General features: G+C 37.5%; 3 protein-coding genes and 1 non-coding gene across 10 annotated transcripts; 2 read left to right on the top strand and 2 right to left on the bottom strand.

Moving 5' to 3' along the window:
* Positions 1-3,291: 3,291 nt before the first annotated feature.
* On the top strand, positions 3,292-13,851 carry LOC132625092 (protein EARLY-RESPONSIVE TO DEHYDRATION 7, chloroplastic-like). 2 transcript variants are annotated; one of them, XM_060339864.1, is made up of 5 exons: positions 3,293-4,271; positions 5,321-5,487; positions 11,698-11,782; positions 12,207-12,434; positions 13,459-13,851. In XM_060339864.1, exons 1-4 carry the CDS (start codon positions 3,421-3,423, stop codon positions 12,406-12,408), a joined length of 1,305 nt encoding a protein of 434 aa, XP_060195847.1. In that variant the 5' UTR covers positions 3,293-3,420; the 3' UTR covers positions 12,409-12,434; positions 13,459-13,851. The 2 variants fall into 2 exon arrangements, with proteins under 2 accessions (XP_060195848.1, XP_060195847.1); XM_060339865.1 differs by lacking the exon at positions 13,459-13,851 and having other exon boundaries at positions 3,292-4,271; positions 12,207-12,630.
* Positions 13,852-15,438: 1,587 nt separating this feature from the next.
* Positions 15,439-15,512, bottom strand: TRNAI-AAU (transfer RNA isoleucine (anticodon AAU)). The gene has a single exon. It is a non-coding gene; the product is annotated as a tRNA-Ile (tRNA).
* Positions 15,513-15,695: 183 nt separating this feature from the next.
* On the bottom strand, positions 15,696-21,632 carry LOC132624010 (putative late blight resistance protein homolog R1B-16). 6 transcript variants are annotated; one of them, XM_060338830.1, is made up of 3 exons: positions 18,382-21,033; positions 17,968-18,066; positions 15,696-16,166 (listed from the first exon to the last, which is right to left on the bottom strand). In XM_060338830.1, exons 1-2 carry the CDS (start codon positions 20,256-20,258, stop codon positions 17,973-17,975), a joined length of 1,971 nt encoding a protein of 656 aa, XP_060194813.1. In that variant the 5' UTR covers positions 20,259-21,033; the 3' UTR covers positions 15,696-16,166; positions 17,968-17,972. The 6 variants fall into 6 exon arrangements, with proteins under 6 accessions (XP_060194813.1, XP_060194809.1, XP_060194810.1 ...); XM_060338826.1 differs by adding an exon at positions 21,046-21,632 and having other exon boundaries at positions 15,696-20,361; XM_060338827.1 differs by adding an exon at positions 21,046-21,632 and having other exon boundaries at positions 15,696-20,355.
* A 1,818-nt stretch (positions 21,633-23,450) lies between these two features.
* On the top strand, positions 23,451-24,497 carry LOC132624193 (uncharacterized). Its single transcript, XM_060339011.1, has one exon. It carries the CDS (start codon positions 23,451-23,453, stop codon positions 24,495-24,497), a length of 1,047 nt encoding a protein of 348 aa, XP_060194994.1.
* The last annotated feature ends 1,506 nt before the right edge of the window (positions 24,498-26,003 follow it).

Here is a 26,003-nt window from a genome sequence, read left to right as displayed (position 1 = left end):
GATTTCTTCACATTATTCTGTACCCCTTGCTTGTTAGGTATTTTCATCATCTTTCCTCTTGTCACTTGCTTATTTGGCTCTCTTCGTGAGCTTGTTTTGCAGCGTCTCCGCCGAGTCACTAAAGTCCATCCATCATCATCAGTTTGATCAACATGAGATTGACTTTCTTCAAAAAAATTCTCCTTCACTATTACATCATGCATTATAGGAAGGCAACATGGCATGTTGACATTGATGGGATCGAAGTCACCAAATTTAATCGTCTTTGGTGGTGACGCGATCAGAATATCTCCACATTCACATACTTCAGCAAAGTTACAAAGAACTATGGGATCCAGCGAGCCAAATGTGACTGAGACTTGATTTGAACTTTCCTTCTCATCTTCAAGCAATATCTTACCTTCGTGGGCCAAATCCATGACCTTTTCTTTGAAGATGAAACACTTTTCAATAGGGTGACCCATCAACCGATGATACTTGCAGTAATTTGGATCATTAGTCCTCCCAGCTTCATTTGGCCTCTTCATTTCGGGTAACTCAATAAGCTGCAATGCAAGAAGTTCTTCAAATATTGCTGGAACATCTGAGTCTAGGAATGGATACTCTTTTTCTTGCATTTCCTTCAAAGTTAACTTTTTGCCACCATTATTTTGGAAAGATGTAGTCTTCACACTTTGCTTCTTGCTTAGCTTTGTGGTGACCTTTAATGGTGTAGAATTAACATTCATCGACTCTTTTCTTTCAGACTTTGGCACAAACCTACCCCCCTCTTTCCTTCTAGTTTGTCTTTCCCTTTACGAGGCTCATAAACTGGTGGCCCTTGATTTCCGTTTGAGGACATGCTTAATTCCATATCGTGAGCACGTGTAGCCAATTCTTCAAAAGACTTGGGCTTGATTCCTTGTAGGATATAAAGAAGTCCCCAGTGCATTCCTTGGATACACATTTCAATGGCAGAAGCCTCACTAAGTCTGTCTTTGCAATTGAGGCTAGCATTTCTCCATCGACTGATGAAATCAATGACAGGCTCATCTTTCCATTGACGCATATTTGTAAGTTCAACCATGCTTACAATACGCCTCGTGCTATAGAAGCGATTGAGAAATTCATATTCAAGTTGCTCCCAGCTATCAATAGAACCAGCATCGAGATCTGTATACCAGTCAAATACATTCCCTTGCAAGGAGCGCACAAGCTGCTTAACAAGATAATCCCCATAAGTTCCAGCATTATTGCAAGTTTCCACGAAGTGAGCAACATGTTGCTTTGGATTTCCTTTACTATCAAATTGTTGAAATTTTGGAGGCTGATAACCTGCAGGCATCTTTAACCCATCGATCCTTGAAGTGTATGGCTTGGCGTATGTAATCGAAGACTTAGCAGCAACATCATACTTGTATTAATTGTTCCCATAATGAAGTCCTTCAGTCGATGAATTGGGATTAATCCTTCAGAGGATACTTGTAGTTCCTCAGCAACATGCATTTGTTTTGTAGACAGATCTTCTTTTTCTTGTACCATAGGATTCTTCCCAGGTGCATGACTCGAATCCCTCTCCATCACGCTATCAAATCTGTCTGTCAACTTGACAATTCGATTATCTTGGTCTTGCACATATTTCGTCAAGTCACCAATCGTCTTCGTCAAGCTCGCGAGTTGTTCTTCAACAGTTGAGGTATTAGTCATCCTTGCTTGGATGGATGTTGTAGATGATGGAGCAAAACATGGATTTTCCCTCAAAATGAAATTCGAAAGGAAAAGATTTTGTGGAGTGATTGAGGCAGATCTGGTGATCAAGGCATCATCTTCATCTTGGATGATGAGATTCTTAGTTTGGAGTGGGCTAAGATGAGCCAACGTCTTTTCAACGATCTCAACGATATTCTCTCATTCTTCCAATCCATCCGGAAAGACTCTTGCCCCCTTTGAGGATTGAAGTTCAAAGACAGGAACTGATGCGGACAGCACTTGAGATGCTTGTTGTCCTAGTAAGTTTGCTTTGTTCCTAGTGACAGGTCCCAAACTTCCCATTGTAGTTTCCAATATGTTTTCCACCTCAGAGGAAAACTTGGAATCAGTACCCTTAATAGCAGTAGACTTGGAGTTGATCTTCTTGGATGCCATTTCAGTGTTCTTGCGATTTGATGATTAATGTGAAGAGATGAGAGGTAGAGAAGGTCCCACTGGGCGTGCCAAAATTTGTAACCAACAAATTTCCGAGTCTTTAGAAAAATAAATAATCAAGACAGGAAAATTGAGTAACAAAATGTAGTATTTGATTTCAAGAATGTTGAGTGTTACAATCTCTATATAATCCTCTGATTCTCCAACAATAACGTAAACTATGTTGAAACTTGAATATGATTTAGATTCAAGGGCTTCAGCAGCTTGATCTTGAATCTTCGTATTTGAATTTGGATTTGGTATTTGCCACGAACAAGTAATTTGATCTTGAACACTTTGATACTTGCCTTCGTTCTTAATCTTGAACTTTGAACTTGAGCTTGAGCTTGAACTTGATGGCTTGGATGCTTGAACTTGTAGCTTGTAGAGAAATATGTAGACTTTGATCCACGAGCTCTCTTCTTGCTTCTTGTTCTTAATTCCTCCTCCTTTATGAGTTATGAGGATCCCTATTTATAGTTTTTAGGGAGGTGTAGCCTTGTCATTTGATTGGTCAGAGCATATCATCCGTACACTTGGCATGATTTCATTGGCCCATTAATTTGACTTGGATTGCCACCTCATTTGACACGTGGCGCGAGCTTGCATTTCAAGATGGGCTTGGACTTTGGACTATTAAAGTGGACTCATCATTTGGAGCCCAATCAAATGGACTAGCCCAATATCTTTAAGATTAGATGATTAATCCAACCATATTAGCCACATCATTTGAACTATTTTCTTAAATTTAATATAGTCCAAATTAATATACTGATTTAAATCCAATAAAATTGTAAATGACTACAAATAGTACTCGTACTAAAGTTTAATATTTCGTTCGATTCAAAATAAGCGTTCATTTAACTTTTTTCATACTAAAAAAAATACTAATTTCTGAAAAAAAAAGTACTTTAACTAAATTATTTTAAATTAATAAAATTCTTGCTTATTTATTGTCTTTAATAAATAGGTACAAATCTAAAAAATAAAATTAATTCCTACACTTACTTTGAAACAGAAATGAAAAAGGTCGAATTATTTAATCCAATGGGAAACAAGTACACTACTTGGTACTGGCGCGGGAAATTCCCAAGACAGTTTAACAGTTAATATCTCAACCACCCATCACGCGTATTTTTACGCGTTTGGCCCTACCCTTTTCTTCTTCTTTGTTTTTTGTCCTTGAAAAATTGTCTTCTACTCCTCCATCTTCAACTTCACTTTGAACTTTGATCACTGTTACCTTTCTTCTTCAAAATGGCTTCACAAAACCCTAATTCCTCTCGAACCTCAATGTATCCTCGAGTAGTAATTGACCAAAATACCCCTCTCCCCTCCTCTTCGCGTCAAAATCTTTACCCAACCATTAACATGAACGACCTTGTTGACCAAAATACCCCTGAAGAAAAACATTATTCCCCATCTGCGCCTCCTGAAACCATTGAAGAAACACTCCTCACTATCCCCGGTTCCATTCTCCATTTGATCGACAAAAACTACTCAGTGGAACTCGCTACCGGCGATTTATTCTTACATCGTATCCGACAAGGCAACAACATTGTTGCTGTACTTGTTCGTGTCGGAAATGAAATCCAATGGCCCTTGACTAAAGATCTTGCTTCAGTAAAACTCGATGATTCCCATTATTTTTTCTCATTTCAAGCTCCTAAAGACGACGATGATGAATCGGATAAAGAATCAAACGACTCGTTGAATTATGGTTTAACGATTGCTTCAAAAGGACAGGAGAAGTTGTTGAGGGAACTGGATGGCATTTTGGAAAATTACAGCAATTTCACGGTGCAGAAAGTGGAGGAAAAGGTGGCGGTAGCATTGGGTGGACCGGTGGATTTGAAGTCGGAAAAGAAGGAAGTGTTGGAAGGGCGATGTGCGGCTTATTGGACCACGTTGGCGCCTAATGTGGAGGAGTATAATGCTAAAGCGGCTAAGTATGTTGCTTCCGGTTCGGGGCATTTGATAAAGGGGATTTTGTGGTGTGGAGATGTGACTGCTGATAGATTGAAATGGGGGAATGATGTTTTGAAGGATAAGTTTAAGGCAGGTTCGAAAGCTGAGGTCAGTCCTGAGACTTTGAAGAGGATAAAAAGGTATGGCCTTTTTAGGAGTCTGACTTATTGTTTTTTTTTTCACTTGCCTGGCTTGATGATTAGTTAAATATCTTTGTTTTGCTGTTGTTGGTTGTTGTTTTGATAAGCTATCTTGTGAGTTTTTGAATATTTTGCAAAGTAAGATCAAAGTATAGTGTAGTTGATTTCTCTGACGGTCATTCAACTAATGGTAATTATCTCATAAAGTCACTTTTCAATGTTTTAGTATTTTGAAGATTGTGATGAGCCAATGCTAGTTGAAGGTGTGAAAGTGTTGAATTCGAAAGTTTTAGCCTTTTCTCTTTTGTTTTCCTGTGACAAACTTCCATTGAGTGAGAGGATATTGAAGGGAGAGATGGTAGTTTGATATTAGGTCACTTGGAGTGAATTTCTAATTTTACTCATTACAAGGTAATCAACGATGACTCTTTAATATTTCACTTGAGTCGAATATAGGACAAGAAATATGAGGATACGATGGTTTCTAAGTTTCTGAATGTGGAAAGAAAGGGGATGCAATTGTCCACATTTGCCAGAAAAGTATGATGGTAAATGTTCTTGGTGTTTTAGAGATTTTGCTAATCCGAGTAAACTGTTGGACTATGAAAGTTTAGATATGACTTTCTTAACTGTTTTGTCTATAAATATTAAGACTGTTAATTTAGTTGGAATATGTTAGTCCTTAAAGTCCATTTGCCGGACCAAGATAATTTTGATTCATCCGAGTGTAACTAGTTTCTATTACTGATGATGTTCCTTGTAACTGCAAATGTCTATGAATTCTAAAATCTGGTATATGCTAAAACTACAGCATGAGAAGCTGCCATGTTAGATTTTTAATGACAAATAAAATAGAAATAAGCGGCACTAATATTTTGCTATCACCCATCATTTCCACTCCTAGGAAATGGAAAGTATTATTAACCTGGATTCTTTTTTCTTAAGTTACCTCATGTTGATGGATATGTATATCCCGATACGAAGATCAGAAATACTCATGTGAATAGTTGATGTAATAATTTCGACTTATTTGCCTGGCTGTTTTTTAGGGTTAAGCGAGTGACAAAAATGACAGAGAAAGTGGCAGTTGGAGTCCTATCTGGAGCTGTGAAGGTTTCAGGATTCTTTACTAGGTCTGTTGCAAATTCCAAAGCAGGGAAAAAGTTCTTTAGCCTCCTGCCGGGGGAAATGGTTCTTGCCACTCTTGATGGATTTAGTAAGTCATGCCTTTTTTTTTTCTTCTCTGTTCTGACCAATTTTGATGGCTTCTGGAATCTGTATGGCTCTAAGTTCTGCTTTTTCTTCCCCAGCTGCTTCAGGTCACAAAAAGAAATTCAAGCATAGCTTTATAATCCCTATATCATCATTTATCCTAGTCAAATGGATTAGCTAAGATATCATGTTTAAACACTGTAGGGTTCATAGCATCAAGGACATGTCTGACAGGAGAAGAATAAACCTTAATAGATCTTCATCATTTGTCTTAATGCAAAATGAACCAAGTTTAACTGGAAAACATTTATTCATTATACAGTGTTATCATTCAACAGAATAGCACATTTAGTGCATATACATCAGCAGCAAATGAGTGATATTGCACTCTTTTCCTTTTTTGCCTACTTCCTCCTTTCTTCCTGTACTCAATGGCAACCCGTTCTTGAAACTTTTAAACAATAATTTTTTAACTTGTCTCCTAGAAAGAAAAAAAAAGTAAAATAAAAGGATGTAAGCCAAAAAACGCCTCTTGTATTCGCTTGTTTTCTTGAGTTAAGAGTGCTGCGGATTTGTAGAGGAAACATGTGTTATTAGGTAAAACAATCAGAACATTAGTCGTATTTCCTTTGGTGGATAAGGTAGATATTTGGAAAATTCCTGTACCCAAGCAGGATACCAAAAAGCAGAGAATACGCAATAAATATGGTTCTCTACAAAAGTCGCACAATTATCTATACAAGCATGAAAAACAAAAGCAGCAAGAATTGACAGGTTCCTCTTTTTTGAAGAATGGGATGCAAACTTCAGAAATATTAAACAATCCATTATTCACAGAGTGACCTCTGATCGTTCGCCTATAATGTTGCAATGTGGAGGTTGGGAAACTACAAATTCCTACTTAAGTTTGAAAATTGGTGGCTGGATATAGAAGGGTTCAATGAAAGAGTGAAGGGGTGGTGGGATTCTTTCAACCACAGTGGGAAACCTGATTACATTCTGGTGACAAAGCTAAAAGCTTTAAAGGGGAAATTGAAAGAATGGAGCAAGACAGCACAAGGCAATCTGGGAATTCAAAAGCAGAAAGTGTTAGGCCAACTAGCTAAGTTGGAGGAAACACAAGAGCAGAGAGCTTTAGAGGAAGAAGAGATAGCCTCCAGGCTAGCTCTCACCATGGAATTTGAAGATATAGCCAGAAAAGAAGAGACAAAATGGAGGCAAAGATCGAGGGCAACTTGGCTAAAACAGGGGGATACGAACACTAGTTTTTTTCACAGAACAGCTAATGCTCATAGAAGAAGCAACACAATTGGCAAGCTGAGGGTTAGAGGAGAAACAATAACTGATCCAACAGAGGTGCAAGAGGAAATTGTTGATTACTATGAGAAATTGTATACTGAGACAGAGGACTGGAGACCACAATTAGACATGAGAGATTGCCCCATGATTGATGATGCTGACAATAACCTCCTGCAGGCACCATTTGAAGCTCAAGAAATTCTGGACAGCATAAAAGCTTGTGCAGGTGACAAAGCACCAGGCCCGGATGGATTTACCATGACATTTTTCAGTCAGTGCTGGGAAATCATCAGCCCAGACCTCGTTGCAGCTTTTCAGAATTTCCATAAAGAAGGAATCTTTGAAAGAAGCCTCAATGCCACTTTTGTGGCACTCATTCCAAAGAAGAAGGGAGCAGTGGAGTTAAATGATTTCAGACCAATCAGCCTAATGGGGGGGGGGGGTTACAAGATCATAGCTAAACTACTAGCTGAAAGACTGAAAAAAGTTATTCACAAGCTAGTGGATAGACAACAGATGGCCTTTATCAAAGGCAGACAGATCATGGATGCGGTGCTGATTGCAAATGAAAGTGTGGAGTCTAGACAGAGAAGCCAGAAACCAGGAATTCTATGTAAGCTAGATATACAGAAAACAAATGATCACTTGAATTGGAATATTCTTGTTCAAATGCTACAGAAGATGGGTTTTGGTGCCAGATGGATCAGATGGATAAAGTAATGCATTAGTACAGTCAGATTCTCTGTCTTGATTAACAGAACCCCAAATGGCTTTTTCCCCTCTCAGAGGGGTTTGAGACAGGGAGACCCCTTATCCCCATTTCTCTTCATCTTAGCAATGGAAGGTTTGAGTAACATGATTCAAACAGCAAAGGTAAAAGGTTGGGTCAGGGGATTTCAGGTGGACAACAGATTAGTAAATAACTTGGAAGTAACTCATTTGCAATATGCAGATGATACATTGGTTTTTTGTGAAGCAGTGGAAGAACAGATACTGGTTCTGAGGGTCATCTTCATCATATTTGGAGCAGTATCAGGGCTACATATCAACTGGGGGAAAACCTTCATTTATCCCATCAATGAAGTAACAGATTTGGAAAGTTTGGCAGAAAAGTTGGGAGGTAAAGTAGGAGAACTTCCAACAACATATCTAGGCATGCCTTTGGGAGCAAAAAGCAAGTCTAAGGGAATATGGAATGAGGTGGTGGAGAAGTGTGAGAAGAGATTAACAAACTGGAAAAGTCAATATCTCTCCTTGGGAGGAAGACTGACTTTGGTCAATAGTGTGCTTGATGCTCTACCTTCTTACATGATGTCAGTTTTCCCTGCTCCAGTGAGTGTGATAAAAAGAATTGATGCCTTAAGAAGGAATTTTTTATGGCAGGGTAATGAATACAAGAAAAAGTTCCATCTGGTCAATTGGGAGGAAGTAACAATGAACAAGAAAGAAGGAGGTGTGGGGATTAGAGACATGAAAATGCAGAACAGAAGTTTGATGATGAAATGGTTATGGAAATTTGCCACAACTGACAATATGCTATGGAAGGAGGTCATCTCTGCAAAGTATGGTATGGAGAATAGCTGGATGACAAATGTGGTGACAATACCATATGGTTGTAGTGTATGGAGAACAATCAGAAATCTATGGCCTTTAGTCCTAAACAGATCCAGGTTCAAAGTTGGCAATGGCCTGAAAGTTTCCTTCTGGGATGACAAGTGGATTGGTCATGAACCTCTAAAGCAACTCTATCCAGATCTCTACACATTATGCCTTCAACAACAAGCTATAGTTGCTGAATTATGGACAGGACAAGGTTGGAATTTACACCTCAGAAGACATTTAAATGACTAGGAAACAGTGTTATTAAAAGCAAAAAGCGCAAAAAAGCTCTAAGGTCAGCTGGGGCTTTAAGCGCGCGGGCTTTAATGAAAAAAGGCGCAATGGTGAAAAAATACAAATATATATATATATATATATATATATATATATATATATATATATATATATATATGTTTAGTCTAAGACTAATGATAATAAGCATGAACAACAAATATATGGACAACAAAATTGTAAAAACATTACGATAAAGTGAAATATCAATAATCTAGTGTCACCTCTTCAAGAGAGGCTCATTATCAAGGAAAAGTATGTCTTAGAGCCTTGTTGATGACACTGAAGCGCAAATAAAGCGAGGCAAAGCGCTCAACATGTTTTGAGCCTCGCTTCAAGGCTTAAGCGCGCTTTAAGCGCACCTTTGACAACACTGCTGGGAAATGGAAAGAATAGTGGCCTTCTACTCCACAGTTGATCAATTCAATAATTTAACAGGAGAAAGAGATACTATGGTTTGGAAGATAGATAACAAAGGTTTGTTCACTGTAAATTTTGCTTACAGAGACCTGAACACATCAAACAACCAGGAGGTAGGATGGCCATGGAAGATGATATGGAAAACTAAAATACCTTACAAGGTAAATTGTTTTTCCTGGCTATTGGCAAAGGAAGTAGTGTTGACTCATGAGAATTTAAACAAGAGGGGGTTCCAGTTGTGCTCTAGATGCTATTTATGTGGGGAACAAGCAGAGACAATCAACCATCTTTTTTTACACTGCAAATGGGCAGATCAGTTATGGAAGATATTCATCAGTCTGAGGAAGATCAGGTGGGTGAAAACAGGGAGCATTAAAGGAGTTCTTAGCTGCTGGAACAGAGATGGCAATGCTGCAAGACAGGAAGAGAGATGGAAAATTGTCCCAGCATGTATTTGGTGGATAGTATGGAAAGAAAGAAATCAGAGATGTTTTGAGGTGCAAACAAAGTGACCTACAGAAGTTTAAAATGAATTGTTTAGCTCTATACTATTTTTGGTGTAAATAGGAAGTTTTAGGTCAAACTGAAGATATTTTTGATGTTTTAGATTACTTGTAAGGAAGAATATAGATAGGAGATCAAGCTGTAAGGTGTAACATTTTGAAAGGGGGACTACATTCTTTTTGATGTAGTATACCTGTGGATATATAGTTAACTGTTATCATTATAAAAAAAAAATGAAAAACAAAAAGAGGTTATAGACGAGACTACCTCAAATATACAAAGTCATTCTTAATCCCTTCAAAAGCTATCCTACTTCCCTCTTTCCACATAAACGATAAAGAGCTAGGGGGCGGCATACTTACCTTCCCCCCCCCCCCCCCCCCCCCCCCCCACACACACACACACACACACAAAAAAAAAAAAAACAGAAAGAAAAGGAAAAGGAGCTAGGGGGCAACATCCACGCTAGGTCTTCCCTTCCTTCTTTTGAAAGCCCAATAAACAGTGCATCCTTTACCGGGCTTAACATCGTCCAGTAGTCGCATATTTTTAGGAACATAGGTTCCGTCATGACCATGACAACCTTTACAAGTAGCTTTGTTATTTTTGTCCTAGCTGCTTTTCTTGGTAGTGGTTCATTGGCTCAAGAATTTAAAATTGATCCGGTTATATTGACTGAGCTTATGTAATGTGATTTGAATGTTATGCCTATGGAGGCCTTCATTATTAATCTTTCAATACTGATTTCGGTTATCGTCAATGTTCATTGTGGTTTCTTCGTGGAATACTTGAATGTAGAGCTTTTGGAAAATTGGCTTCTCCAAGCTTAGTAAATATGTAATCATCTTATAAGTAGACATATCTAACCACTTGTGTCTCAGTAGGAGTTTGTAATTAGGTGATTGCTAATCGTAATACACCTGTCCAAATTTCTGGGTCCATAGAAGAGAGAAGGGTATTCAAGCTTATGTATTTGATTCTTCCTTTGGCTATTCGGATCCTTATTTTTGGATTAAGAGAATATTCGGATCCTTATTTTTGGATTAAGAGAATAGAAAACCCCCGTCCCCCACCCCCTTTTCTTCTTTTATTTTCTGATAAGCTAAGTGCACAGAATTATGCAAAGGGAAAGCAAGGAGTAGGAGCAAAGAGAATAACAAGAGTTTCTTGTGGCATAATTCGACATCTAATTATAACTCATTTTATTCCAAAGTTCTCCTTTTAGATTACAGAAGTATGAATAAAGCAGGTTCAATTTCCTACTTTTGCTGCTTAGCTATAGGTGATACGAGAGTCAATCTTTATTTCAATGCCTTGCTCTTCCCATCTCTCCTTTTATTCTCTTTCTAAAGTTCATCAGAACTTTAAACTATTTATCCCTCCCATTCCCCTCTTATTTCCCTCCTTTCCTTTCTCAGCTAATCGTCCAATTCAAACATGAAAACATCAATTTTCCTAGATCAGACAAAGCATCACCGCTGCATCTACAGGATTTTAGCAAAAATTGCCACCGTGCACAATGGTGTAGTATGCAATGTTTGAATGGACGAGACTGCAGTATAATACATTGCTGTAAGATGGAGGAGGGTGTGTGTGGGGGGGGGGGGGGGGGGGGTTCAGTTCTTTATATATGTCTCTGGATTGTGGTTGTTTTTTATTTTTTGTCCTCCGTGGCTAGAATGAGTTGATCACCAGTTTACTGCAGAAGCAGTAGCCAGTTTACAATATAATAACAGGCTTGGTCGAAGCACTTTCCTGCGTAAAAGTAGGATCGAGATAACTTTGAGTAACTGTTTATGTTTGGGTGAATCTGCTTCCTCCCCCAACCCCACTCTCACAGTGGAGGCCAAGTGGCATTGGGTGACATGGTTCCGTTAACTTTATGCATCTTGCTGGGGTTTCAGTTAGAGTACAATATGTATACTGAGGACTCCTAAGATGATATTTGGTGGTTTCAACTTCATAAGTATACGTGCTGGTTCTCACAGCAATTCCATTTGTCTTTGGCTCGAGTAGCTGTGATTTATTTGTTTTTCCGTTTTTGGTTACAGATTAATGACTTAATCTGGAAGAAGCCTAATGCATATATTCTTGTTAATAGGCAGAATATGTGATGCTGTTGAAGTAGCTGGAAAGAATGTGATGTCTACATCAAACACTGTGACGACTGAATTTGTTTCTCACAGGTGAAGCTTAATTGTAGCAGAGTTTTTCATACCTGAAAAATTGCCAAAGTAAAATAGATCATCCAAATGGGTAGAATAAGAGATGCACTCAAAGAAAATCCTTTCCTCTCCTCACCTTGTTCCATCTTTAGCATTGCCGACATCTATGATTAAGTATATGATCAGTTATCTTGTGTACATATGCTTTTTTCTGATATTTACTAGGAAAGAAAACTAGAAATGCATATGGTAATTGACTTTCATATTTTTGTTGCAATAAATTTTCATTTATTTTGTCATGTTTTCTTACTCTTCATGATAGTCTGGGTATGTGAAAAGGACTCAACTAAGTGCTAATACACTGTCAGTGGGGGTAATACACTAAGATGAAGACGTGCCAGCTCTAATGGTTCAGATTTGAATTAAAGGTGAATTTGTTTTGTAGGTATGGAGAAGAAGCAGCTAAGGCAACCACCGAAGGGCTTGATGCAGCAGGGCATGCTTTTGGGACTGCCTGGGCTGTGTTTAAGATCAGACAGGCACTGAACCCCAAAAGTGCCTTGAAGCCCACTGCCCTAGCCAAATCTGCTGCAAAAGCTGCTGCTGCGGCTGCTAAAGCTGATAAGAAGGCTAAGAGTTCCAAGTAGTCACTGATGTTGAACTAGCATTGCAGGTGCTGTCAATTAGAACCCACTCTTAGATATTTATAATTCATTTATATTATTAATTATGATAAGAAATATGGTTCTTTGTTGTAGATATACTGTTTTGTCCACCCACACTCTCCATCTCTACTTTCTGGTTTTTTTGTATTATTTGTAGAATGGGTAATTGACAGTGGAATACACTCTTTGCATCTTGTTCGAGCAGTAGCTTTCATCATTAGGCTAAAGCACAATGTTACTGGGTTGCAGTCATCCATAATGGTGTTCTGCTGAGGAGTCCTCAAGCTCTTTTTCCCCTTCTGCACAGTTTTGTTATTGCAGTTGTTAGTAGTTCAGATTTATTATGATGATATTATTGTCAAGGATGATGCACTCATGGAAAGGAAGCTACACATTAAGTGAGTGAGGGACAATTACTGTTACGGGGTAGACTGCTAATATTATTAAAGAAAACTAAGCAAGAGATGGATTTACAAGGGCACCCAAGGGTGTGGCCTATTGATCAATGAAATTGGTGCAAACCTTGGAGACCAGGGTTCAAATTCTAGTAGAAACAATAAAGCCGGTACTTTTGCTGGTGGGAGGTAGCAGTTACCTAATAGAATAGTCGTGCAAACTGGCCTGGACACTACTTGTTATCCCAGAAAAAAAATGAGGTTCTGTGTGCATCGTGGCCCTCATCCCTTAGGAGTTCTACGGTTGAGTTGTCTATATTGAGTATTGGCTACAAATGATTAAAGTAAGTGCTACTAGCAACAGTTGGAGCTAGTTACTGGTAAATCTTTGTAGAATCTAGATGTCCTTTTAGGTTTCTGCATATCAGCTACGTATCTGCAATTCCAGATTTTTTGGTGTTGCTGTTTTTTGATTTCAGTGTGTTCTTAATTAACTTCACGCGGTGTCTTTGCTTGACATGTGAATATGAAGTTAATTTTGGAATTACATGCCAAAATGCAATTTGTTAAGTTTTAACAGATGAAATAGACACCATTTGGATCTGACTGTGTTATCTTTGCTTTTTCTCTTGGGAAGCAATGCGCTTTTTCCTTTATACTTGTGAAGCAGTATGTTGTGAGAAAAGCTCAATTTGGCTGGGGCTCTGATCTGCAAACTGATGTCATTGTAAAAAGATTTGGTAAGTTGAGAGAGGTGGAGACAAGCAGCTCTTAGCAATGGCCATTAGGCATCACCAGAAAACGCTCGAGATAACAGGCATCGGCTCTGACCTCTTCATATTATTTGTGTGTATGTGTGTGTATACAAGTGAGAGCACCAACCTACCTGCTGTAAACTCTCTGGAATTTAAGTTCACATTCTTTTTTTCAATCTTATATTTATGTGATACCAGTAAAGATTAAGATTAGGTTATTTGTTACGTTGAATCAAATTAATCACTGAACTTAGTTTCAGCAACAATTCACCTCACTCATAGTTTCGTTTAACAAGGTTCCCATTGTAGTTTATGTCGGACCCGAAGTCATCAAATTTGTAAACTCTAATTTTCTTTGGGTTATTGTTATAAATCTGCAGTCATGCCAGACCAGTTAGAACTAGTGGTATATATAAGGACTTTTTAAGACGCATAAAAAGCTGTAGCAGTTTTTGGGAGGGGTGGTTTCGGTAGGTAGGCCTAGAGACGATACTTGAGTTAGAATGATAAGTATTTGACGTTGAAAGAAGTCTTCTAGTCAGCTGGCAAGGTCCAAAGATAGCAAGGAATCAGAAACAAATATGGAGAACCATTCCATTATGCATATTTTGGACCTTCTGGAAAGAAAGGAAGGATGCTTGTTTTGAGAACAAAAAGATTCGCATTTCTAGATTAAAGAATACTTGTGTTCAAAATCTGTTTTTTTGGTGTAAGAGGTCTTTAGTGGAGAGTATGGATCAGTACATCGACTTTCTAGATTTGCTAGGAAAAATGTAACTGGATGTTTAATTCTGTAGACATTGTATGCTTCTGATGTTTCTTTTGTACTAGCTTGGTACTTCTGTTAATAAAACTTTACCTTATAAAAAAAAAAAAAAAAAAAGATATTTGACGTTGAAAGGAATTGTAGAAGTGAAAATGTGTTTAGACATGAATTTCACTTGGAAAAAAAAAGTTGAAAATTTGTGAGTGAAACCTGTATTTTCACTTGAAATACACGAGAAAAAAATAATTCGAAATAGTTCATTATTTTTGGGCTTAGACTAAGAATCATACTTGTTTCTTTCACATGATATTGTACTTCATATTTGCAATATGGAACAATTTTGATCCTCCCTCAAACTTCTGTGTCTTTTAATGTTGAGACAAGGGAGACGATATAAAATTTTCTTTCCCATTCCAAAGGTAAAATCCTCGCAGCAGCAGTTGTTTATTATAAATTGGTATTGAATTCAGAGATGGGAAACAAATCATAAATTTCTTCTCCAAATGAAAAACAATTAACCTGGCAAGAATTTGCATTTCTAATTTTTATTTTTCATCCCCTCCAATCCCCAGCAGGATACCTTCCACTACATAGAAATTTTAATCACATAGAGACCAAATATGAATAATAGAAGAGTTGTTGATTGGCTTTTCTTTATTAAATTAAACTAGCAGCAATATCAATATGAAGTGGTCGGCTCAAGCTTGGCTTAATATGTCACCTTTATTCATTCTTCATGAATTGATATTTGAAACTGTCCCTTAATGTTTTACGCAACTAACTGAAAAGATGATGAAGAAATCAAAGTTGTGAAGAAAATTGGACCGGGAACACTGAAGTAACCGTACTTGCAGCTAAATTCTCCTACAGATAGCATTGGACAGTGGACACTGGACAGCATTGCTTGTTAAATTTTGAAGAAACCAAAATGACAGCTTCATAAGAATTTTGCATAGACCAACTTGATCTTAGGGGCATTTACTTCAGCTTTCTCGACAGCTATAAGGACACAATTCAAAAATGTCCGAGAGTTCATGTACTCCTGAAAAAAGGCATAATCAAAGAAAAATGACGGGAAAATAATAAAAAGAAATATTGGCCCATGCAGGTCTCGAACCTGCGACCTTCGCGTTATTAGCACAACGCTCTAACCAATTGAGCTAATGGGCCTTGATATTGATTGTAAGCTATGTTTTGTAATACGTTCAATCCAAATAGTGCAATTTCTTTCAAGTTCAAAACCTTTTTAAGAAATATTTTCGTAAGAACTTAATTCTAAACCCGATTCAGACGCCACGAAACAAAGGACTGCCTGTAAATGCAATGACAGATAAAATTAAAACACAAAGAAAATTGTACAATTCAGTTGTATCAATCATCACTAACTCTTAAATCCCCAAAGTTGTATGACCAATATAAAAATCTTCTCAGAAAAGAGGGCATTGATCCTCATCTTGCAGAACATAAGGAACCAGCAAGGAATTATTGAATTCCAGCATAGTGGCAGCATAGGTATCAATCTCTTCATTGTAAGAAGCAATATCATAATTGACATTCCTCGTAATGCGACACAGAACAAGTCCTCATGTTGAATTTGACTGCGTTGTCTTAACACCTGTAGTATTTTATCGCTAAGACAATATTCTTTTATACTCCACAGATGAATTCTACTACGATGATCATCATCAAAACAAAAGCTTTTCTTGAATCCAATCATTGACCCTTTCTTATCGTAAACTGGTTTACTCTTGTCGAGTCCTTTCTATGAGCCGCCGCCAACAATTGCCCGGTTGAAGTTTCCACCATCCCCCTTTTTTTGTTTAACTGAGTAAAGAAATAGTTTACATTAGTAGCCCTCTGACCCACTTTCCGGAAAATTGTATATGTAAGGTCAAATTTAAATTTTATGCGTATATATCCTATAATGAATCACCTTGAGGGCCTTGACACAACTGAAAAGCTTAGCTCAGTGGTCAGGGTTCAAATTCTCCCCACGGTTGCTGGTTCACTTCTCGCTCCAGCGACCTTGGAGAATTTGAACTCTTTGACTAAGCTAAGCTTTTCGGCTGTGTCAAGACGGTTCATTGTTGGATATACAACAACAACAATCCATTGAAATCCCACAACGTGGGGTCTGGGGAGGGTAGAGTATACGCAAACCTTACTCCTACCAAGGTAGGATGACTGTTTCCGAAAGACCCTCGGCTCAATAAAAAAAAAAACATAAAAAGAGGTCAGATAAGGCTAAGAGATTCAAAGCGATATGAAAATGAAATAACGCAAGCGACACAGATAACATAGGGTAATCAAAGCACAGGAAATAACAGATAATGCAGAAATCAGAGCACAAGAAATTATACTGCGATAATGCGACTACTAATAAGACAGGATAACGAGACTATCTACTAACCTTCTACCCTAATCTGGATCCTCCAAACCCTCCTATCTAAGGTCATGTCCTCGGTAAGCTGTAACTGCGTCATGTCGTGTCTAATTACCTCTCCCCAATACTTCTTCGGCCAACGATTCATTGTTGGATATATATACATAAAATTCAAAATTTACATTACATATAGTGTAATTTTCCGGTGAAGTCCTCTCAGCTAGATCCGCCCCTAGTAGACTTCTATTCAGATGGAGAAGTGGAACTAGAGCATAAAATTTGCAGCTTTTGATGAATTGCCTGTCAATTTTTTTTTACACCAAGCATAGCTCGTTTGTTTGTGGTTGTGTTCTCATTTGCTGTTTTTTAATATGGGAAAATTTCGAAGGGTTGCATTGCTACATTCAAACAAAAAAATAAAATAAAAAATTGGATTTTGGAGTCAACACTTCCCAACCAAATAAGCAATTATCACAATTTTATCCTTGCAGTAGCATTATAAGACTGAATTGATCCACGTAAAAAATACAAGTTGTGAAAAGCTTTTCAGCAGAATTAGAGAACTAAAAAGATGACGGAATCCTCGAGACATTAGCTCGATGACCCAATTTCTCCTGAAGATAATTCAGAATGAAGCCATCCACAAATGATCAAAAGAACTCCTCTCATCTCTTTAACCCTTTATGTATGCCGAACAACACAAACAAGGAAGTAGAATGGCATTAAGAAAACAAAGGTCATGGCAAAAAGCTGCATCTACAAATTAGATGAGACATTGGAGGAAAATATTGCAAAGAATGAAAGCACGATGGAGAGAACTAGAAATGCAGAAAAGTTATGCGAATGAATGATTTTGTTTAATTAAAATTATTTCACGAAGTGAGTGTCTATGTTATGTGTGTCGATTGGCATAATGTAAAGTTATCTGTTTTTAAACAGTAAATTCCTTAAGCTTCCTCTGGAAAAAGAAAGGCCATCCAAGGAAAGTGTTAATTATCAACTGGACTATTCATTCAGCTGCCATTAGGAGGCATTTTATGAAGGTATATGAGAATCAACCATGATAATTTTATTTTCTCAAATTCTGCTTAACAACAACATATCCAGTGTAATCCCACAAGTGGGATCTGGGAGGGTGATGTGTATGCAGACCTTACACATCTGCTTAAGTATCATATAAATATAAGTTTCTAGAATTTGTTGTGAAAAGACACACAAGATACTAAGAGTTGTTTTTCCTACCAGCTTTAGTACTTGGATATAAGAACTTGGAGACATTCACATCCTGTGGTTTCTTCAATTTCTCTTTTAAGATTCATAGCTGAAACCCCAAGAGAGTCCCTGCAGCCAATCAATTCAATAAGCTGGAGTGTTGGAACATCGACAAAGCTAGGAGGGATCTCCCCGAGGCGGTTACAATGTCTTATAACTAACTTCTCAAGCACGGGAAAGGATGCCTCTGAAACTTTCCATTCTTTGATATACATAAACTCTAATGTCAAGTATTTGAGTGCATGGAACTCAACATAGCTGACGTCCCAACACACTTGCCCCGACAAATCTATTATATCTAATTTGAGACTCTCAAGATTCCGCAGTCTTGCAATAATGTGAAATAACTCTTCAAGTAGAAAATCGCTGTGAAGATACAAATACCTGAGATTTGAAGGGAAGACAAAGTAGCTGGTCCATTCAACTGAAACCAAGTATCTTTCGTCGTCTGAGAGATATAGTTCAAGAGATTGAAGGCGAGTATGAACTTCTGGTATGGGAAACAAAGAATGACTAGGTACCCCTGCAATGCTGAGGCTGAGTTCTTCAAGATTTGGAAACCTCCACCAGAACCTTGGATTCATACCGTCCATGCATATACGGCAAGTGCGAAACGTCTTCAAGTTCTCTAGCTTAGCTTCTGATGATTCTTCAAGAATTTCTCGATCATTGTTTTCCCATATAAAGGAAAATTGGCTTCTTATATTCACATGCCTTAGCTTTGTCATTTTCCAGATAGCAGGCGATGTCCTTAACTTCTTCGTTGAAGAAACCTCTAGAGTTTGCAGTTGGTCTAGGTGTGATACCCACTTGAATTCAAATTCTTCGACAAAAATTGCAAGGTACCTCAAGCGAACTAGTGAGTGTACTGCCCCTGCCCAAGATCTTGGCAATTGCACATCCAATAAATTCAACGCCCGGACAAGTCTTAATTCGACAAGTAAAGGTAAAAGAACTGATCCTTTCCATGTGTTGAATTTTGGATGAGCGATGAACTCCAAAAACCTAGGACATTGACCATAACATTTTTTTCCCTTGGAGTCGAATGATGGAATCTTATCCATCAGATATTCAGAATGATCTAATTGATTAACATGATCATCATGAATATAAGTGCAGAAACGCAATTCCTTGGGATACAAATGTTTGTATGGATTATATGGTACTGTCAGCTGCATAAATGTTTCTTCTCTAAGCTTTCTGCAGCAAAACTCACGCACTACATCATGAATTGTGCAGTATTCTACGTCACCATTAATTCTCCTCTCAGAAACCATTACTAGGCTTCTATTAAGTAGATCATTCAAGCAAATTCTAGATGCTTCCTCCATATTCTCTTTGTCAATGTTCAGTACAAACTCTTCAGCCATCCACAACTTCAGCAAATCAGACACCGGAATTTTGCAATCTTCTGGAAACAATCCCATGTAAAGAAGGCAAGGCTTTAAGTGGTGTTCTAAATGTTCATAACTTGATTGTATTACCTTCATACTCTGCTCTCCTAAAATTTGAGAACTTAAATCTTTTGCAACCTCGAACCACAAGGACGCCTCCCTTTCCATTTTCGCAATAATTCCAGCAGTCAAGACAATGACAAGAGGCAATCCCTTACAGTGTTGGGCAACTTGTAACCCAGCTTCCAATAGATCCGGGGGACAACTTTCTCCTTGAAACACTTTCTTCTGCAATAATTCCCAACTCACTTCCAATGTTAGAAATCTAAGAGAATATGGATCACCGCGGTGTTGAAGATGCTTAGCCACTTCTTCAATTCGAGTTGTTACCATTACTCTACTTCCATCTTCACCCCTAGGGAAACATAATCCCAAATTATCCCACGCATCGATTTCCCATATATCATCTAATACAATGAGATATCTCTTGCCCATTAGACTCTTGCGCAGCTTGTCAGCTATATCATCATCTTCATCGATCTCGCTACGTGTTGCTTGTTTAAAAATCTCACTCAACAACATCCTCCTATTATATGCTTGTGAAACAGCACACCATATTTTGACATCAAAGTGATTAACGATAGAATGGTTGTTGTACACCTTTCTTGCCAAAGTTGTTTTACCCAGTCCTGGCATTCCAAAGATGGAGATAACATCTAGCCCCTTTGTTCCTCCAGTCAATTGTTGAATTATACTTTCTGCATCTTTCTCAAATCCCACAACTTCCTCATCTATTGATGGAAAATATTTGGTTGAAGTCCCTGCAGGAGCTTCAGTTCTTTTTCCACATGTCTCGACTTCCTTCATGTCAATTAGCTATTTACTCAGTATCTTTAACGATTGTAGAAGCTATAATTTTTCTCACTATCTTAGAGTAAGTAGCTCTGTCACCTTCCAACTAGCTCTGTCACTTTCCATAAGTAAAATGAAAACAACATTAACAATCTTCATAATTTAGCGAAACAGGTCACGGGTTCAATCCGTGAAAGCAACCACTAATACTTGCATTAGGGTAAGCTGACTACATCACACCCTTGGGGTGCGGCCTTCCCAGACCATGTTAAGGCACGATGCTTAGTGTACCGGCTGCTCCTTTTATAATATAGCAAAACAATCCAAACCAAGAAAAAAAAAAGTAATGCCACGTATAAAGTCTTTATGTCTAAAGGCCAATAATATTAAGAATGTTAAGTGTTTCGTTTTGAAAAATATGAGGTATATCGGTAATTAAGTATAAAAAATTAATTGAAGGACAAACTAAATTACAAATAGAAAGTTCTATGATTTAATTTATGCTTACTTATCAAACACCGGAGATAAGAAAATTTAAAAGAAACACCCTTATTTTCCTAAAAACATTTTCCAAGAAATTATTTTTTTTCCTTCCTACCAAACACACCCATTTTGGGCTTCTCGATTGTATACTTTTCTTTGTCCAACTTTACAATGTTTAAGGCCTCTTTAGCCAAACTATAGAAAGAAAAGGAACTCATAATCACAAGATAAAGAAATAAAAGATGTGAATATATTATTCTACAGAGATCGAAATGGCAAACTAACATAAAGAAGTGGAAACCTAAAAAGGAAATCTCACCTTCTGTTGTTGAGAGTGGACCAGAGAGATTAATAAATTGCTCCAAGCTTTCTTTTTTATTTTATTTTGTAGAATCAAGCTTGCTTCATTATGATGGTTTTGGGCTTAGAGAACTCAAAAATGAGAGAGAATAGTATAGGAGATGGTGGACTTCAATCTTGAAGAAGAAAATAGTGATATACATTTGAGGGAATTTCAACAAGTAAACAAATATATTCATGTTAATTAATCTTACACGTTAAGAACTAAGAAGGTATTTGGCCTAAGTTTAAATCTAACTACAATTTAGAACTCCCAAGCACACAACTTAAAATAGTACTATACTCCACATTTTTTCTGAAACAATTAAACATTAGGAGTACTCTTCTGTTCACATTAATGACTCATTCCACGTTCCTTTGTTCAAAGGAATCAAAGCTGAACCATGCATCCGGCATCCCCCTAATTTTTTAAATTTTAAAACCATCTATCCAGACTTTCATCTCTTGTGGTGATTATAAGCTATCCATGCTTTCACCTCCTGCGGTAATTTACTAACTTGGAATTACTAGCCAGTGAGAAATGGTGTTCCACTTGCAATTTTTATTTTTATTTTTTGTATGGGCTGCCAAGTGCCATTGGTCATAGTTTAGAGTTAGAATACATTAATTAATGATGTTGGTAATGCTTGCATAGTAGGATTACTGTAAACCTTAGAGTTAGAGTCAACTTAATATAATTTACGGAAAAGGCTCATAAATACCCCTAACTTATGAAAAAAGGCTCATAAATACCCTCCTTCCATCTTTGGGTCTAAAAATACCTTTAAGGTTTGTTTTTGGCTCAAAAATACCCCTCAAACTAACAGATCAAGTTTGGCTCTGTTAAAAAGCCACGTGTCATTTTTTAATTGACCCATTTTTTTTTAATTTCAGAATAATTAAAACCCACCCGGTTTTTTAAAACCCAAACCCACCCTGGCCCATTTTCACTCTAAATTAAACATGGTACAATCTTTTCGGATATTTTAACACAAACATTCAAGAATTTTTGGCCGTAAATTGGTCTGAAATCAGTCTGTAATCATATATGTGCGACTGGGCTAAGCTACGAGAAGACACTAAATTTTCGGATATTTTAACACAAAACAAAAATCTTTGTGATAAAATGGAGGATTTTGAGGAGTTATAAAATAGACGACTTTGAATATGGTGATTGCCATTTGAAATGGATAATTAGTGGGGGAGTGACAGTAATACATATGGTGTTGATGATGAATGAAGAAGAAAAAGAAGCAACAGTGACCAAGTGCGTACTGCAACTGATGGACAAATATCAAATCTTTAAGCAAACTTGAATGGAGGATTTTGAAAAAATAAAAGCAGTATAATGAAGAGGAAGAAGGAAATTAGATTGAACGGAGAAGAAGAGACTCAAAGTAGCAGCTTCAGAAGTGAAAACGGGTCAGGGTGGGGTTGGGTTTTAAAAAACGGGTGAGTTTTAATTATTCTAATTTTTTTTTAAAACAAATGGGCCAATTAGAAAATGACACGTGGCTTTTTAACAGAGCCAAACTTGATCTGTTAGTTTGAGGGGTATTTTTAAGCTAAAAATAAATCTTAAGGATATTTTTAGACTCAAAGGTGGAAAAAAGGTATTTATGAGCCTTTTTCCATAAGTTAGGGGGTATTTATGAGCCTTTTCCGTATAATTTATTCTAGATCCAAAATTAAGAAAAGGAATAGAGAATTTGAGTGTACAGACACCCACATCACATGCATGATTCGCGATCATCACAAAGTTGACTTAGTACATTTTCTTTTCTTCTTTTCTTTTTCCTATTGTCAATGAAGGAAAAAAATAAAATCCAAGCCCTCTTATGTTTGGTGGGTCTTGACAGCCTATTCTATAAGATGGGCAGTAATAATCCCTATAGTATACATATTCATCATATGTCGAACAACAATAACTTTTTAACGACATTTTCTCTCTCAACCAACAGTGACGAGTGTAACCCACGCGCGTCCAAATACAGCCTCACGACGGCCTTCACACGGTGCTTCCGGTGGGGGAACAGGCCCCTAACATTGGGACGACAACATCTTCGGAAGAACCCATACAAAAACCATCCTACGCAAACACAGTTTCAACACCTGCTCCTACTCCACCACTGGATAATCGATTTGGATGTCCATCGGTGTTAACTAGGAGAACACACCATAACGAAGTTCATGCTGTCATATTCAAATCCAAAGATTACTATGGAGTCATGGCTAAAGAGTGAAAACACACCATAATTGGAAAATTCTTAAAAGGGCGAGCTCAGATTGATATAATTCGATCGAGTTTTCTAGAGAATATCAATTTGAAGGAAAATACAGTAATTGGGGCTTACGACCACAACTCTGTGTTCATAGACTTCAAAAATGAGGAGAATTGCAAAAGAACCTATTTTAGAAGATCAATTGAAATCAATGGGGGTACAAATGTGGCACCCAGATTTCAAGCCTGAAGAAGACTCACTAATGGCTCCTATTTGGGTACTTCTGCCTAAACTTCCTTTTCACTGTCACACATGGCACTATGTAAAACAAATTCTATCTCCAATAGGAATCCCTCTTATTATGGATAATGCTACAACCAATAGGACTCGACCAAGTATGGCTAAGGTCCGAGTAGAAGTTGATTTGACTAAGCCTCGCATAGATAAAATATGGGTAGGTTTAGAGGATGAATCCTATCCTCTCAAAGGTTTTTATCAAAAAGTTGAATATGAAAGTGTTCCTAAGTTTTGTACTCATTGCAAAAAACTAGGACACTCTTTAGTTCAATGCAGATTTGCAAAGAAGAAAAATGATGATAATAAGAATGAAATGATCCAGGAAGGTGTTGATCAAGCTGTGACTAGTGAGAATAATGACAGTGAGGAGAAAGAAAAAGTGGAAAAGAAAAATGACACTAAACAGGTTGAGGAAAAAGCTGTAGAAATACATGCTAATAAGACCAAAGGAGAAAAACAAAGGGAGAAGAGAAAGCAAAGAAGGAGAAGAAATGCTCTTAAAGTTGTTAGAAACAAAGGCCAAGAAGGAATTAAAAACAAGGAAAAGAAGCAGTTGAAAAATGGAGAAAAGGAGAAACAAAATCAGGTCAATAATGATAATATTGATCATGATACCAATCAACTCCTTAATAAAGACACTGTCTCTGCTAATGAAGTTGAAAATCAGGAAAGAGATGTCAATCAGGAAAAGAACTCTCTAGGGGAGGATAACAACATATCAGAGGAACATCAAGAAATACCTAAAGAAAATCAGATTCACAAAACTGGGGTAGTGATCACCACCAATGACAAGGAGGAGAGCAGTAACAAAGATTTAAGTGTGCCCCATCAATCCCCACTCAAGACTCATAATGTGTTTGAGAGTATAGCTGATGACACCGGGCAGTTTGAAGAAGAGGAAGAACAGGGGTAAAGCAATGAGAACACCATATCTGAGGATCTTGTTCCAGGAGAAAGCCAAATGAAAATGATGCAGAAGAAACAAATGAACTCTGGTACTGCCAAGAAACCTCATGAGAAATCAGAAACAGGTTCTAGTAACAACAATAAAGTTGATATGGACAATATGCAATCCAAAGGAGACGCGAAAAGTGATCATGATCAAGCTGATAAATTATCTAATGAAGAAACTACAGATAGTCTGATCAATGCATTCTCACCAGAACCTAACATAGCTTCTCAAGTGAAGAACCAGATCAAGGAAGCTGTGGAGAAAGAGAATTTATCCCCCAGAGGAACTGAAATGCCCAAAAGAAAAAGCAACAAAAAAATTAGTACCTCAACCCCTGCCATGGTTACCAGAGGCAAGGGTAGAGGATCAAAAATGCAATTGTGAAATGTTCTTTATGATTAATACAATCATATGGAACATAAGAGGGATAGACTCCAAAGGAGCTTTAGACAGACTAAAAAAACTCACACATATTCACAAAGTCACTTTTGTGGCAATACAAGAACCTTTTGTTCACAATGCTATTATCAACAAGAACAAAGTCCAAAAATACAGAAGAAAGTTGGGATTTGCAAATGCTGTCACCAACAAAAATAGAAAATTTTGGTGTTTTTGGGAGCCTGAATTCTCTTGCAAGATGATTAGTGATCACAACCAACAAATCACAATGGAGGTCCATCACATCAGTAATACTGATGTCTTCTTTGTGACTATTGTTTATGCCAAAACTTCTGCTAGGAAGAGGAAAAGATTATGGGATAATCTGACAACTCTGAATAGTTACATTAACAATCCTTGGACCATTATGGGGAATTTCAATAGCATCATGAAAGCAGAAGAGAAACAAGGGGGAAGACAACATAGACTAAGCAGAAGTCTAGATTTTGTAGGATGTATGGAGGATTGTAGCATGATGGATTCTGGGTACTCTGGAGATAAATTTACTTGGACTAATGCTAGAAGATTGAGAGGGAGGATCCTTATGAGGCTGGGTAGAGTCATGTGTAATGATCTATGGTCTTAGAGCTTCTCTATTATCAATGTTAGGCATCTTCCAAGGATAGGATCTGATCATAGGGTCCTCCTTATGAAGTGTGGTAACATGGAACCTCCAAAGGCTAAATATTTCAAGTTTTTGAACTTTTGGATTGACCAGGAGGAATTCTTGGATACAGTGAAGAATTCTTGGCAAATAGAAGTGAGGGCAACCCCATGTGGATCATGCAACAGAAACTGAAGAGACTTAGCAATTGCCTTAGCCAGTGGTCTAAAAATATTGGCAATGTCTTTGATAAGGTGAAGGAGCTTAAAGGTCAAGTGGAAAGGGCAGAAATTTTATATACATCTCAGAACACTGATCAAAATAAAAGTCTTCTCCATGTTAAATATGCTGAGCAAATTCTTTGGATGAGCAAGGAGACTGCTATGCTTAGACAAAAAGCCAGAATTAAATGGAAAGAAAAAGGA

This window comes from Lycium barbarum, chromosome 12, assembly GCF_019175385.1.
Source record: "Lycium barbarum isolate Lr01 chromosome 12, ASM1917538v2, whole genome shotgun sequence".
Lineage (NCBI taxonomy): Eukaryota > Viridiplantae > Streptophyta > Magnoliopsida > Solanales > Solanaceae > Lycium > Lycium barbarum.
Note: the sequence above shows the minus strand (reverse complement) of the source record. Positions and strands in the feature narration are given on the sequence as shown.